The sequence below is a fragment of the Myotis yumanensis genome, unplaced genomic scaffold (genome assembly GCF_028538775.1).
Source record: "Myotis yumanensis isolate MYYU_CA2020_CCGP unplaced genomic scaffold, mMyoYum1.0.hap1 SCAF_2, whole genome shotgun sequence".
Taxonomy (NCBI): Eukaryota; Metazoa; Chordata; class Mammalia; order Chiroptera; family Vespertilionidae; genus Myotis; species Myotis yumanensis.
Genome location: NW_027223753.1, coordinates 131,880,694 through 131,897,261, shown reverse-complemented (window position 1 = coordinate 131,897,261; position 16,568 = coordinate 131,880,694). Strand labels below are relative to the sequence as shown.

At 35.2% G+C, this 16,568-nt stretch overlaps 1 protein-coding gene across 1 annotated transcript in view; it reads right to left on the bottom strand.

Annotated features, from left to right (window-relative positions):
• The window catches only part of EPHA3 (EPH receptor A3), a 365,189-nt gene that overhangs the window by 79,071 nt on the left and 269,550 nt on the right, over positions 1–16,568 (bottom strand). The window contains exons 6-7 of the mRNA XM_070406036.1: positions 4,997–5,121; positions 2,114–2,276 (exon numbers count right to left, since the gene is read on the bottom strand). Coding sequence (XP_070262137.1) covers positions 2,114–2,276; positions 4,997–5,121 — 288 coding nt within the window. The remainder of the gene's footprint in view (positions 1–2,113; positions 2,277–4,996; positions 5,122–16,568) is intronic.

The window sequence follows — 16,568 nt, the reverse complement described above, 5'->3', positions numbered from 1 at the left end:
AAAAGATTGTATTTTTCATCTTATTCTCTTTTTATCTGCTCTCTCTCTCAAACAATGTAAGTACTGCAAATATAAAATTTATTTGTCAAAAATCCTAAGAATCTGCAGTTTTAAAATGGAATATTCCTTAAGTCTCAGACACTGAACCCTCATGAGAAGTTCATATGTAACACAACCACAGCGATGTCTGTGGTAAATATGTAATTACATTAGAATTTTAGAAATCGTTATTGTTTTGACAAATTTACTTATCATATAGGGTTAGTGCTAATGAAAAACATATAAGATTAGATTGATATTGCAAAATAATGCATCAACATGAAGTTCTATCTAATGGCAATCTGACATTCCTGCCTTCAATACGCCTAATTTATGCCACAGGATATAAAAAACATTCGCTTTTGTTATTTCCGTGATTTGGGATCACTCTTGGTGAATCAAATATAGCTAGCTTTTGTTGTTGTTAATTCTAATAACCATGTCAAATCTTGATAAAAGGCAATCTATAATCATTTCAAAGCAAGAAACTAGCTTTGCACCTCTTAAAATTATGAAAGGATGTAGAATTTCTAATGCTAAATTGAATGATATTTTCAATTCCTAAAATATGTAATTTGTTTTAAACATTGTTCACTTGCACTCCCCTGGTATTTTACAGCATTTTGTGTCAAGTATCCTCAGAGAGTGGTTTCTCTGTGCTCATCCCATCTCAGGAGGATTAGGGGAGGGCCTGAGTACAGATTTGTGTGTTCCAGGATGGCAGCTCTCCTCCAAATAGAATCGTCAGGTTTCAGCTGTGAGCCAATGAGTTCTAAAAACACTAGAATCTCAATACTTTGCAGAATGTACAGCTTGTTTTTATAAGCCGCATTCCTAATTGTCTGACAAAAAGTGTGCCATAAAACATTTAGTCTAGCACATTAACTTAAACAGTGTTTATATATATTTTTTGTTAATCATGAATGTTTATATTAGGTATAAAATTTGAGCATAAAATTTTTAGCATACCAATAACAATGTGATTTTATGTCAGAAACAAAATAATTATATAATAGAAAATATAGGTGCCAGGGGAAAATGACAAATTAGAACAGTCAAAAGGGATTACTTGGCTTCCTTTCAGTAGAGAACTGGGAATTATTACATCCTTCCTGGATAAGCCGTTTCTAAAAGGTGTTCACCTTTGATTCTGGGCTATTTCACAGCTGTGAATTTAAGTTGAAGAGAACTTACAGTGATGCATATAATTTTTTCATCACAGTTACAGTGACACTTATTCAATAGAGATGTAATTGATATGTGCTGTGGATGAGATAATTACATTTATTTTCCTATAGAATATTCACAAGTTTGGGATTTATTTTAAAGTTTAAGTATTGCTGATTACTTATACACAGATACAAATATGTTTGTATGAATGTGTGTATGAATCTGTCCTTTAAATTTTCCTTTGAACCAATTTTAACCTCTTATTAGTAACATTAAGTCAAATAAAATTTTAGCTTGTGTTCATTTTATATTAGCACCACAGCCATGATTTTATCATATTTCAATATATATTTAACAGAAAACTCTTCTAACATGAAGCAAATGCATTTAAATAAAATGAAAATATTATTAGGATAATGTTTGTAAATTTTAGATCGATTTTAGCCAAATTTGGGGTCAAACAGATGGGACTATTCAAATTGTCATAAATCAGATTTTAAAATATCCTTACTCTCCAAGTAATACAAGGATTAAAACAAAATTAAGATCCTCATGGATCAGAAAGTTTTGTCAACCAATCACTGAACCTAGAATATCTGTATTAATAGGTATTGGAAGTGTGTTACCATACTACTTAATGTTCCTAAGAACAATTTATGACTAATAGGAAACCAGAAGCATTCCAGGCATTATAATATGTTTTATTTGTAAAAGAAGAAACCACAGATGTATATAGAAACACAAATGCCCAGACCCAATGCTATGCAAATTGTTAAATGTCCCAAGCAGTATACTTTCAGTGTATCACACTTAGTTAAAATGTAGGGAGAGTGAGAGTGAAATATCGGACACCTTTGGAACATCTCCCCTGCCCCCAGTTACAGTACAGTGAAGTAATACATACAGTCTGGACTCGTTTCAAACTCAAACTTGCGACTGTTGGTCCCATATCCAGCTGCTGTCCGGGCTCGGATTTGGAATACGTAAGTAGTGTCCGGCTTGAGGCTATTGATGGTAACATTTGTGCCTCTTGCCCTCAGAATGGTATAACTTGTCTCTTGCTCCTGCTTTGAGGTAAGAAAGATCAAGTTAAAATCGAATCTTCATAATGTACTAAGTGGTAAAAAGTAAACCACTCAAAACTATTTTAAAATGTAGCATAGGAGATATAAAAGAGAGATGATAATCATTTCACTCTCTGAAGGCATTTTTTAGGACAAAAAAAAACCCATTTAGTTTCCTAATTTGGATATAATAATTTGTGTCCTGCACATAAAGCAGGGAAGTTAGTTTGCATTCTTGCCAATGAGTGAATCTTCGAGCAAAAATCTGTTCTCTTCAAATATAAGGCTGAAATTTTCAAGCTGATTAGAAGAATACTTTTGCAAAGAGGAAAATACTCCTTTGCATTGTTCCTAATAAGAATGTCCCACTGATTCTCAGATAGGAAATATTTTATCAATTGTAAACTATTAAACTTAAAAGATCAAAGTTCTATGTATAGCTCTACATTAATCACATTATCAGCATCAATGGAGTTGTGTTGTATTTGCATTGTATTGAAGCCACAGTGATTTAATAGGAACACAAATCCTCAGGTTGAAGTCTAGAAATATTTTCCCAAAGCATCTCATCTAGGAGAATCAATGCATTGTACATGAACAGGTTCACATTACACATCCATAGCAAAGTCTTTTTGTGTCGAGCTTTGTTTAAAAAATGAATTTATACAGAATCTCATTTGTTCTCTAACATATATTAATATCTCCTGAGCACTTTATGGAGAGTCTGTTTTTGAGCATGATGGGCTGTTCCTGTATCTGGGGTGGGGCCTGGAGTGGGGAGACGAAATGATGCTTGTCTTCAACCAACACTAGATGGAACATTGCAGAAATAAGGTTGCATGTAGGTTACATGTACTTTTTAATTAAAGATGCTGGTTATGATAGACTTGGAGTTGATATATTTAATAATGAAGAGAGATAAATATATTCATTTTATAAAAAATTATTTCATTTGTCATAAAAATTTTCACTAGCCCTCATAGAGTGAAATATTACAATATTCCTAAGTGTCATATATATGGAAGTTATTTTTAAATTGATGTATGTATGATATAAAAACTTACATATGTATTTAATAATATTACATAAGTGTACCAATTTTAGAAATGCATAGGGAATAGCAAAATAGATTTAGACTTTTTTTTTCCTGCACTGGTTAATATTGTTTAAAAATAACCTTGCGTTATGCTTTGTTGGTAGAGAATAAAATAAGTTCAGAAATTTTTTTTTTTGTATTTGCAAAAGATATGAATTTAGATTCATTATTTTTTCAAACAGCCCCATATATCTAAAAGGTGGGTGCTTTGTAGTTCTGCTACCGGGTCTGAACTGAGGCACATCATTACTTTTCTTTTTATTTTGTTGCATCAGCTATAATATGGATTCTTGTGTTTTCACAGGCTTTGTCACACTTTTAAAGATAGAAGATCATGATCAGATGACTATTTAACAGTGCCCTACAGGATCATAGAAAACTAGGAGATAACTTATTTATACTGTGATTTGACCCAGTGAAGTTCATTAGGTCTCTATTTCTTTTAATGAAATGAGACATACCTTCTCTGTGTGTGCTGTGAGTGGTGGGGAGAAGGGGGTAAGAAAAGAATGGCATGATACTTGTGAAACAGGTTAACTTCAATAAAGAAAATACCTACATTTGCAAAAAAATTCATACATTATACCTTTTGTGCAATTGATCATACTTAATAATCCATTGTCATGTGGGAGCAGGGAGGCAACACAGGGAAAAACATACTAATGAGGAGTCATGGCTGCCAGGATTCAAAACAGAGACCTACTGTTCATTAGCAGTAAGGGTGTGAGAAATGCAAATAACTTCACTGACTCCAAGTTTTCTTTTATTTGTAAAAAAGCCTGCTTTCTCACTTTCGCAGGGTTATCAGACAACTCCAAATTAAACAATGTATGCAAACATTTTCTATAAATATCAACTACTATATAATATTCACTCTAAAATACTTTGTAAACTGCAACAAATACACAAAAATGTTGTGTCCATAGTAGTAGCTATAAAACCACCCAGCTCTGATGATGATGTTTGAATATATCTTGCTTCCATATCTCACAATCATGTATAACCAGGGAGAAATAAGTGCTATTTAGTGATGAAATATAAGAGTCTAAATTCTACTTATAAATAATCATATACCTATTTTGTACAACTTCATTACTGAACCACAATTTTATGATGTGAGGCAGACTTACACACCCACTCCCATCTTCTAAATTTCCTTGTACAAAGCCAAGAAAACTTTTCTCTGTCAGTTCAATAGTAATACATGGGTCTTGTTATTCAATGTTTCTATTAAATAAAATTCATGTGAATGTGTAGGTCAAGTAACGATGCTTTAAGGCAATAAACTAAGGAATAGTTCATCAAGGGTTAAGGAATCACTATGAAATAGTTGGTAGAGCAACAGGTCTTGATGTGGAAGGACATAAATGTCATTTCCAATGACTAGATGTCTTAAGTTTGGTAGTATCATCTCTGCCGTGACTCATTGAAGTTGAATGGGGGATATTCTACACAATAATTTCTAAACCCCTCTTTACCTATAAATCAATGAAGTGCCACTTAACTACAGATTAAACAAAGCACTGCCACTTTGTAGCAATGCCATTCCTGTCTTTGTAAGAGCACAGCTCAGGAGTAGGTAACTTCTTTCCTTACACAACCCAATACTAACACACTGTCTCCCCACCTTTTCATAATATTTGACCTCGTAGTCCAATATGATCCCATTAGGGTGTTCGGGTTCTTGCCAGGATAAAGAGATGCTGTTTCCGGATGTCCGATCCTTCTTAATGGTCATGACAGGTGATGGAGCTGTAAAGAGAGGATGGAGGGGTCACAGGAGGGGGCAAATTAATCAGGTTGTGAATGTGGTAAAGAGGAGCAGAGAGCAAAGCGAACAGCAAATGGAGTCTATCATTGTTCTAATTTTTGGCAAGAAAACACTATTTCCATTTCAAAGGCTCTTGAGTATTAATCTGGCCCCATATCAAGCCTCGGCAGCTGGATTATAGCCCTGGTACAAACAGGCCTATGGAAAATGAGCTGAGATTTTCAGCTGCTGGTGGAATAGTGGCAAGTGAGCAGATGTTTTCAATCTGCTACTCTAATGTAAGCAATGAAATATATTTGATATATTAAAATAAGAACAAAACATCAGGACTACCTATTTGTTATAATGTTGCAAAATTATTAATACCAGATTCTTCAGCTCATTGATAACGTTTTCATCCTCAACTCTGTAGGAGGACTGGAATCCATTATGCACAAGGAGTCCCATGGTATCAATAGGTAATAATAATATTGAATATATTGTAAAATAGATAAGATTTAGGACATACAGTAGGACATACCTTGACTGTTGACAAAAGCCTCTAATGAATAAAAATATATACCAGAAAAGTGCAGCAATATTCTGCTTTAACATTTTTTATTTTTTAAAAAATATTTAATAAGAACTACCAATGAAATGAATGCTGTTTGTACCACAACTCTCAACCTATATTGTGAAGTTTCTTATTGGGTGGTGACTTGATATTTATTATGTTTCGCTATGCATTATCAAAAGAATAGAACATGAATAAAAACCACCTGTTTGGATCAGATATCAGAGGGTCACCTTCATTTCTGATGGAAGATTAAATATATTTTAAGTGATATCCTACTTAAAATCCTTCCATTAAAAATAAAAATCCATACTCTCCATCAATGCATTTCTGGTTTCAAATCTCAATCTTGGTATATTGGCAACCGAAATATCTCACTTGAGGTTCAGTGGCTTTCTGCTTTAATGGAATCCAGCAAAACACATTACAAACATGAAAAAAAAAATCAGGAATTCTTAGGTACATTAACTGCTGAATTGTTTTCATTGCTGAAGGACCTATTTTTTCTCACCACTTTTTCTCAAACCAAAGACTATTAAAACCCTGTGTTTGTATTTCCCACAATGGCTAGCAGACTGTTGATTTGATGTTTCTGTGATTATGCCAACATATATATATATATATATATATATATATATATATATATATATACTAAGGAGACAGAGGAAGCTAGGTAGACAGGGATGGGACCATGGGGAGGAGGGAGTAGAACCCAGGAACCCAGCTAGGTGGAGTTACTAAGACAATCCAGCTAGATGGAGAAAGAACACGCACCCACCCGGGAGATGTAAGATTTAAAATGTATGGGTATTACTAAAACAGGCAGTTTGCAGATAACCAATCACAAGACAGTGAAGCATATAACCGATCCCAATAATGTTACTAAGATAGAATTCTTTGAAAGGACCAATCAGAAGCTAGCAAGGCATGTAACTACTCCTAGACAAAAAACAAAAAACCAAACAAACACGCATATCTCTCTTCCTCTTTCCCCTCTCCTCTTTCTCTAGTGTGTACTGGGTTCCATGGGTTGTGCTCCCCTGCACCGCGAATGGAAACTCCAAACACTAGCCTGCTTTTGGAATCCCCTCTACACCTTTTCCAGGACTGCCTTCTCCCAATAAAAGTTGCTTCCGCTATCTGTTTTTGTACGTGAACTCATTCTTTGATTTTGTGAGACAACAAACTTGGACCCAAACACCATATTTTGGTTTCACAACCTCTCATTTAAATTGTTCCTGTTTATAAATGCCTTTACTTTTTATTCCTCACATAAAACTAGTTTCATGAGCCTGCCTCATGACACTTTATTGGAAAATGTAATCCTAAATGAAGACTCTATTGCAATAAATTTCCCATTCTTCTATTTCTATTACTTGTAAAACCCTCTTAAGAACTCTTTTGTTACTAAAGCATCATTTCTTGGATTGAGTGGCTTGGGGATGATTCTGAACCTTTTGCCAAGGAAAAATGTAGGTCTTGCTTGGAAAAGTAAATTCATTTTCTTACTTATGTTTTGCTCCCATTAATAATTAATATCTTTTCATGAAGCATCATTTTCCATTAATGTTTGCTTTTCTTTTATTTAGTATTATTGTGTTATACCCAACATGGACTCACAACACCCCCATCCCTCACCCCTGGTGGTTGCTGCTCTGAAATTGATTCTAAGAAAAGGGTAATTTATTTTGGTTATATTAATTGAAATTTTATAAACATACTCAATAATTATAAACATATCACTGAGCCATAAATAACGGATTTGTTAAATCATTGAGAATTATTTTTTTTATGTATTCTAATACTTAGAAAAATCAAGTCATTGTCCAATTACTAATATAAAATTTTCTGCTCCAATGTCCTTGGAACCAAATTCTGCTTTTTATACAAAAAAAGGGAGAAATATCACAAATTTTCCTGCTGAAAGAAACCCACTTTAGAGTAACTAATGTATGCCTTCAGAGCATTTAAAAGAAGCTAAATGTTGGAAAACTTTCCTGGTCAAACCATGGAGACCCTATATTCATCCCATATCACCTTGAATATGATTTATTTTCCTTAACGGTTAAAATACACTTTTAAAGAAACTTTGAAAATTACCAGGTATAGCATCTCTCCTTAAAGAGAAAGAGAAAGCAATTCATATCAAAGAACAATTGTGGCTAGGATTGAATTAACTTTTTTCAGGAAAGCTTTGCAGGCTGTTTTGGGGATCTGCCCACATTTTACTGCTTCTGCACTGAGCAAGACTTTATAACTGTTGGAATTCTTCAAAGGTCTGTGAGCAAGCTGCAGACCCCATTGGACTGTAATAAATAGCCTTTTGTAATTCCACACTTACTTAAGCAGAGGCAATTGCTCAAAGCTTGTGTCATCTCTAAGTTAAATGAACCTTTTCTGATTGCTGTTTTTAGGCCCCTGTTAAGTCATTTGTTCTGCTCTTTTAATATAGCCCCTCGCCCCGTGTGTTGGATGCGTTTTCACAGTCTCACCCCAGTACACCAGCTGGAATCCCGGTACATTTGGGTAATGCTCATCAATATTTTAATATTAATAAATAATTAACAGAATTGTTTTTCTCTCCCCTAATAAATAATTTTAAGACATAATAAAACCCCGCAGAAAAGGAGAAATTTTATGGGTACTCTACTCTATCCATACTTTCTAAAAAGTTTTCTAGAAGCCATTTTTAATTCATGTCTTAAAGTATAATTTATCCATATTTCCCCATGTGCTTAACACAGCTTATAATAATAGTGAAAATCAGTGATACAGATTATGTTTTTTTAGCTATTCTTCATGTATCAAAGGGTGATTTTTCAATGGACTAATTTTCAAAATCCACAGAAATTCCTTAAGTTTTAGTTCTGTCTAAAGTAACATAATATTGTAATGTATATCATAAAATAGCTGTAATTTATCTTATCCTTATTTCTCAGCTTTTAAAATATGTGATTTGAAAGAATGGTGGGTAACAGTCATATGAAATAAAAAATAAAACAATCTTAAGACTAGAGAAATACTCAGAACAACAATGAAAATTTATTTAGGAGGAGAAGGCACAGGTTTTCCCAGGCAAAATGCTGGTGTACACGCTAAAATTGCAATTATTGGTGAGCACCCTAATATCCCAATATTAAGAGTTTAAAACTGGTGCCTCTTTTATGTACCTTAAATGATACAAGTGATTTTCTTATTAAAAGGAAGAGGTTGAAAACACAATAAGCTATCATGAAAATGGCCAGGCAGTTATGAAGTTTAGTAAATGGACATTTTTGCAGGGAAGAATAAGAATAAGAATAGGAAGAGGAAGGAGAGAGAGGAGGAGGAGAAGGAGAAAAGAAGAAGAAAAAGAGGAAACTGCTAACCAGGAAAATTAAACAGGGGGGAGGTAATTCTTTTTAGTAAGTTAATAGCCCACTTTAAAATAATGTATTGGTGTGTAATATACATTTTTGTTGTAGTAATCCTATATAATAAAAAGCTAATATGCTAATTAGACCAAACAGCAGAACGACCATCCGGATGACCTTCTGGCCAAAGCCAAGGTTGCGAGGGCTGAGCCCCTTGCATGAATTTCGTGCATCGGGCTTCTAGTTAGTATACAATAGGGAACAAATATTTGATTCTTAGCTTTTGTTATTCTGGGTACAATCAGATATATGTATGTTTGGAAAATATAGAAAGGAAACATGATATACCAGGTAAAATTTAATATATTATATTTTAATTGAAATATTTATTTAAACAAATGCAAATATAAGAGGAAGACAGTGAAGGTTAGGAGGGAGTGGTGAAGGTTAGGGAGGTTCATGGATCACACAATTGATCATCCTCCATGAAGCTTTCCTCAACTAACTTCTGAAGCATTCTGAGCATCCCAGTATTAAAATCATTCTGAGCTTGTCAGGACACTGAGGACAAGCTCATGGCTGTTTCAATTCCTTCGTCTTTAAAATTTTCCTTTGGTCATGACATAGGACTAGACAGATAATTTCACCCTATGTTATCTAGTAATATGTGTTTCACAAAAACTATATCAAATGGCTTTTTTAGTTTTTGTTCTAAGGAGATACAACTTTTTAGGACCAAGGGTTGAATTATTCACTGCGTGTTTTCTTCCCTAGTTCCAGGCCCTAGTGGCAGCCTCATGAATCAGTCATGCAATGATTGGTCCAAAAGACAGAGATATAGAGAAGTCTAACCCTCAATAATTAATTATAGAACCCTAGTCATTTATTTATAGCGGAAGGGCAAGGTTTTCTCTCATTGTCAATGTAACCTGAGACTTTGACTGCATCTAATGAAAGAATAGGAAAACAAATTACAATAGGAAGCACAAAATTAGGCTGACAAATGTTCCCATGTAAAGGGATCAGGCTAGTGCAGTGGAGATGGGGCCTGTGTAGTTCACAATTTGTATTAGACCCCCGCTCGGTCTTTGTGCATGCCACATCTACTGACGGATGTGGAAAGGATTCGTTATTTTATCTGTGGTGTTTTTAAGCTACATTTATCATTACTCAGAAACTAAAAATAGGACCCATGCTTAGAATCAGGAAGTATAAACTTCAACTCCTAAAGGATCTGGTTTGGTTAGTTTGTCTTTATTGGGATTTTCTTCTTTCTGAGTTTGGGAATTTCTAATGAACCTCTGAGGTGTCTCTGTGGTTAAGAGATCAGACAAGTTAAAGTAATAACCAAAAGGGCTCAGTATTTCTTTTATATATGAGCCAAAGCTTTTAAAAATTATCTCCATGAGAAAATATCATGCAGTAAATGGTTGAAAGACTTTTTTTCATCAGACATGCCTTTAAAAGTATTACTCGCTTATTTTTTTATTATTTTGTAACATTCATTATAATACCCACATAAGAACATTTCCTTCTCAGTTTTTTCAGAAGTGAACACTTCTATTAAATCCAGAAATACTGTTGGGTTTGAATTAGCATAATCATTCATAGCTTAATGTTTTCCATCTCACCACCCCTACTCTAATTTCTCCACCCTGTCATTCTCCAGAATATCCTGTTTGGGTCCTAAGACTTACCATTTTTACAGTTTGCTCAGTTTGGACTTCAGAATTGTACTTCTTTGTATGTTCTCCCTCTCCAACAACCTTGCATGCCAATCAGCTCCAACATCTGAAAACTGATGAATTTTCTTTCTAGTTTCCAACCTTGCCTTAGGTCCAACCCTTGCCATTTTTCGTATACGTTGTATTTTGTGCTTTCCATCTCATTCTTTCCAGAATTTCACCTTTCTACATATTTTGATGATTTTATAATTTTATAAAGTGAATGAATCATGGAGCCTCTCTCCCACCCAAATATCATTTCAAATTAGTTTTTCTAAACTTATTAAATAAGAATACATTTAAAAGGATGGTCTCACAGTCAATATTTTTAAGAAGCTGATATCAGAAAACTATTAAGATCACAAATTAGGAAAATTCTAGACTACAATAGAATACATAACCTGAAATTCACTACATTATTAGTTAAGACTTCTCATAAGACTGAAAAATACATACTAGATTTATCAGTTTTTATTCTTCTTTCAAAGCTACAGTTGTAAAGAATCCCTTTGGTCATCTTTCTGCCATGTGCTTGCTGTACTCACTGTCTGGAATACTCAAGCTATTCCTTTTCCACCTGAAAAAGCTTGTCTATTCATTATTTTTAGTAATTTAATGCTAATATAATTCCCCCATGGAGTTTTTCTTGAGCCTGTTAGTAAATAGTTAATCAGATTCTTCCTCTATTCTGATATATAATATAGTTGTCCATTTTTTATTAGTTAGCTAACTGCATTGTGTTGTAATTACATCATTGGCTTACCAGTGTATCTTCCCACTAGACTGTAAGTCCTGCAGAATCTTTGATGCCTAGCATAGTGCCAACCTTACATATATCTTGTTATGTAGTCATCTTTATAATAAAACGTACAGTATATTTTGTGGCTAGTTCCTCTGAAAGATAAATTCTATTTACCTTCTGATGTTAAAATTTAAACCAAAATGAAAATTATAATATGTTTAGCAGAAAGAGTATTTTTAATAAAATCATGTCATTCATTTTTTATAGTAAAAAGTAATTTCCTCACCTGAATCAATAATGCTGGGGAAAAACATTGTAAGATATATACAGTATAAGCTATATACATTAAAAATTAATTCTGATTTTCTAGAAAACTTTTTAAATTTTAATTATTAAATTTTGGAGACCCCAGAGTACTTTTAAAAAGTGGAGGATGTGGTTACAATATTAATCTTCTTCCTACTCAGCATGGAGCAATAAAAGAAAAAAAAACACAGTAGTGATAAAAGAAGAGTTCACATTACTACTATTTCTGACACTTGTAGTCACCAAATGTGTGTTTTTCCCCCACACCAAGCAATTCTGTGACATGAGCTGGATGTACTACAATTTAGCTAATTTCTGATACTATCAAGATACCTTGAGGCTGCACCCCACTTCAGAGGCCAACCAAAGTAGTAGGTTCCCAGGTTACTCACATATTCTGTCCAATATGATTACAAATAGGAGGTCGCCAGGGCACCCTTCTCAGGTTTCATTAATTTGCTAGAGCAGATCACAGAACTCAGAGAACAAGGACATTCATTTACCAGTTTAATAAAGGATCTGATAAGGAATACAGATGAACAGCCAAAGGAAGTGATAGACAGGGAAAGGCCTGGGAGGTACCACGGGCAGAGCTTCCATCCCTATGAAGTTGGTATGGATCACCCTCCAGTGTGTGGATGTGTTCAATCACCTGGAAGCTCACAGAACCTCACACTTTGGGGATTCTTATGAAGGCTTTGTCCCATATGCCCTTCTCTCTTCTTGAGAGAGTGGGAAGGGGTTTGCTGAATATTCCAAGTTTCTAATCATAACATGTTCTGTCAGATGACCAGCCCTAACCCTGGACCCATCCAGGGAACCCCTCAGAATATCCTCATTAGAAAAAAAGACATTCCTCTCACCCAGGAACTTACAAGGGTTCTAGGAGCTCTGTGTCAGGAACCAGGGTCAAAGACCAAATGTTAGAACAAAAGACATTATTTTTACCACTTAAGAATTTGCAAGGATTTTAGGAATTTTGTACTAGGAACCAGGAGCAGAGACCAATATATATTTTCTATCATTTCAGATAGGTGATGTGGCTTTAAAAATAGATACTATGCTGCTGTAAAAAAGAAGGAATTCTTACCATTTGCAACAGCATGGATGGAACTGAAGAGCATTATGCTAAGTGAAATAAGTCAGTCAATGAAAGAAAAATACCACATGATCTCACTCACTTATGGATAATAAAGACCATTATAAACTGATGAACAAAAATAGATACAGAGGCAGAGCAGCATCGAACAGACTGTCAAACTACAGCGGGAAGGCTGGGGAGGGTTGGGGGGCAGCAGAGGGGCGGTAAGAGATCAACCGAAGGACTTGTATGCATGCATATAAGCATAACCAATGGACATAAGACACTGGGGGATAGGGGAGGCTGGGGGAATGTCAAGGGGAGGGGGGAAGGAGACATATGTAATATTCTTTGTAATGCTTTAAGCAATAAAACAAATAAAATAAAAGCATCAAAAAAATAAAATATTTTTATGAAAAAAAACATAGATGGGAATGATTATAATAGGTTTCTAAATATAATGCTTCAATGTGAAAGAGCTTAATATCGGTAAATAACTATCTTTAGGACTCTGTCCACTGGGAGTTGATTGATCTAGTAATTTCAAAATGTTTAGATAGTTATTTAGCTATGTATGCCTTATTTAAAAATATTTATTAGTCTTTACTTTATTTCTGAAAATATATACTTCACACTTCTGAGTATTTGACTGAGCCTAAGTTTAGAAAAATGCAGTCCAGAGATGATATAAACAATACACATAGATAGGATAGAATCTTCTCTTCCAGAGGTCCAAAGTTTGTTTAAGAAATATCTCACTTACTAAGGATTCTAAATACTTCGAAATTTCCAAAAGATACAGCTTGACTTTGTGAGTAGTACTATGTCTAAATAGTTTTCAAAGTTCTCCTTGGGTAAGTTCCCTAGTTATTACATTAAGAAAATCTGCTTTGATGGGATTTTACTATCCCACATTCCCAGCCAATATGATTGTTTTCCCCCAACATCCCTTGCTTATTGTTTTAATTCAGTATTTTCCTTAAAAATAAAGACAATAGAGTAGAATATTTAAAAGCAGGGCTGAAACCCAAAATTTAAATAACTAAATATGAAATCTTGGGCAAAATCAAATAATATTTTATACAACATTTTAGTTTAGGCAAGATTATTTTAGCATAGATGGTTCCAAAGATTGAGAGGGGCAGCTTATCAATGTAGCCAATGGAAATGTGGTGGAGAGGATGATGGCACAGGGCCAAGCCCATGTGAACGCAGAGAATATTTCAGAATAGAACTGGGCTTACCATATTGTGAGTTTTTATTTCTTGGTTGGTTTCAATTACTTTTCTTTTTCAATCACAGTTTACTTTCAATATTATTTTGTATTAGTTTCAGGTATACAGCATAGTGGTATACTGCCAGGTGGAAATATTGGGGGAACACTTTGTTTGTTGTTTTTAAGGGTTGCTGAGATAATAGGTCTGTTCTGAGTCATTCACGGGTAGAGCTACCACTCTCCAGAACAGTCCAGATGCAACTAACTCTAAATTCTGGTGGCATTCTCTGTGGAGAGTCTCACAAAGAGCTTGCTGTCATATAATCAGCAGAAGGAGTAGAGAGATACAACTTACATACACCTTTAGCACAGAAGAGGATTAATATCAACCCAGCTTCTACTTTATAGATAATGATAAGCAAGCCAGTCTGAAAGATTTCACTCTAAGACTGGTTCATGTGCTCAAGCAGGACAGAAGGAAGAAGAAAATTTTATATTATGTGTTATGTTTTATTTAGGAACTAAGCAAAATACTATATAATAAAGAGCCAATATGCTAATTAGGCTGGACAGTGGAACGGCCTTCTGAAACGACCTGCTGGAATGACCAGTGGGCGGGGGGCGGGGCCAGCGAGCCTGTGCCACCATGCCAGCCATGGTGGTCCTGGCACCTCCCCCTTTATGCAGAGGTGGAAGCATGGGCCTGGTTCCAGTGCTCCCCATTCTGCAGAGGCAGTGGGAGAGGCTGTGGCGCAGTCCCCGGTCCCAGCGCCATGCCTTCCACAGAGGCGGCTTCAGGGGAGCGGGCTTAAGCTGCAGTCAGGCATCCCCTGAGGGCTCCCAGGCTGCCACAGGGATGTCTGACTGCCAGCTTAGGCCCGATACCATGGGAAGCTGGCCTAAGCTGGCAGGTTGAGATCCCCCAAGGGGTCCCAGACTGCAAGAAGGAGCAGGCCTCGTTGAAAGACCCCCAAGTGCACAAATTCTCATGCGCCGGGCCTCTAGTATATAATAGTCTTAAGTAAGTTAAGTTTTTATTGGCAAACTATAACTATACATGGAATGGGGACACTGGTAGAAATACTCCATACTTTTCTATATATTGGATGTTGTAGACATGTTTGTCACAAGTTATTGAATTTACAATTAATGATGCAATTCCCTACCTGTAAAAGTTACCTCAATTAATAAAGAAGTAAAAAAATACTTCTTAGAATTGTCACTGAATTAATTATCTTTTCTTATTTTCTGTATTCTTGATGCTCCGGCATCTGGAGCCTTGCTGATGGGACAGACTGGCTCTCTCAGTGTAACAAATTCTTCAGAACCATAAAGACTGGCTGAGGAGTGTGCATTCCATATGCAAACAAATGAATCCAGTGTCTTGTCTATCTGGGCTTTACACAATAGCAGGTGATATTTCTCTGCCCTAACCAACCCAAGGCAGATACCAGACCACTAGAATTAGTACCTCAGAATCTACTCAAATTATCTGACCTTCTCTTGCCTTGCCTTCCCACGAAACCACAATAAAGGCTCTTGCCCATGTTTTTCCCTTCTCCTTCTATCTCCTCAGCGACCACATGCTTCTCTGTGTGGCCCTCCAGGGTGTGGCATTCCTCTTGCCCTTGGAAAGGTGAGTAACAAACTGTCTTTTCAATAGCAATCGTCTGATCTGTTGACCTCACGGGACATGGATAATAATGAAACCTACATTTTAAGATAATCACAGTAATAGAATATCATACAGGAGGTTTTTTTTATTCAAGCAGGTTAAAGATCTGTTATTGATAGAGCTGATGAGCTGCTTAAGAACCTAAGAAAATATCTAGCATACACACAATCTTGCTATATTTTTTTTTCCTCTCACTCTCTTCAAACTCAGAATCTCCATGATGAACTATCTTTGATGTTCAGCCAGCACTCATGTTCAGGCTATAGCCACTTTGGTAAAACAGTTATAACCTATCATAGTATTTAGTATATAGATATACACTTACATGCTTACTACCTGATGGGCTCCTGTGTCTCTGATCATTAATCCCATGATTTTACTCAGATTACATCATTAGTTAGATACAAAATACTAACTCCTAAGCTAACACACATAGCTGGACCTATTCCTATTTGGTACAGGTTAGGGCTTCAATGAACAATTTTGTTCAGTCTTCTCTGGACCCTTTCATTTTTACAGGAAAAGAAAATATGATGGGGAAAATAATATCACAGATATATCAGAAAGAGTTCTTCAAAGTATTATATATAAACCCTGTTTTGGTAGGATGAGTTTGGGATCTGTGTCACAAGCAATTAACTTAAAAATTGAGTCATTAAAATTGGAAATACACATACAAACACACACTCTCCTCATGTGTGTATGCATTTGTATGAATTCAAGTGTGGCCTTATGATAAATTCACTCTAACTTATATACATTCTTCGGTGGGTGAGAA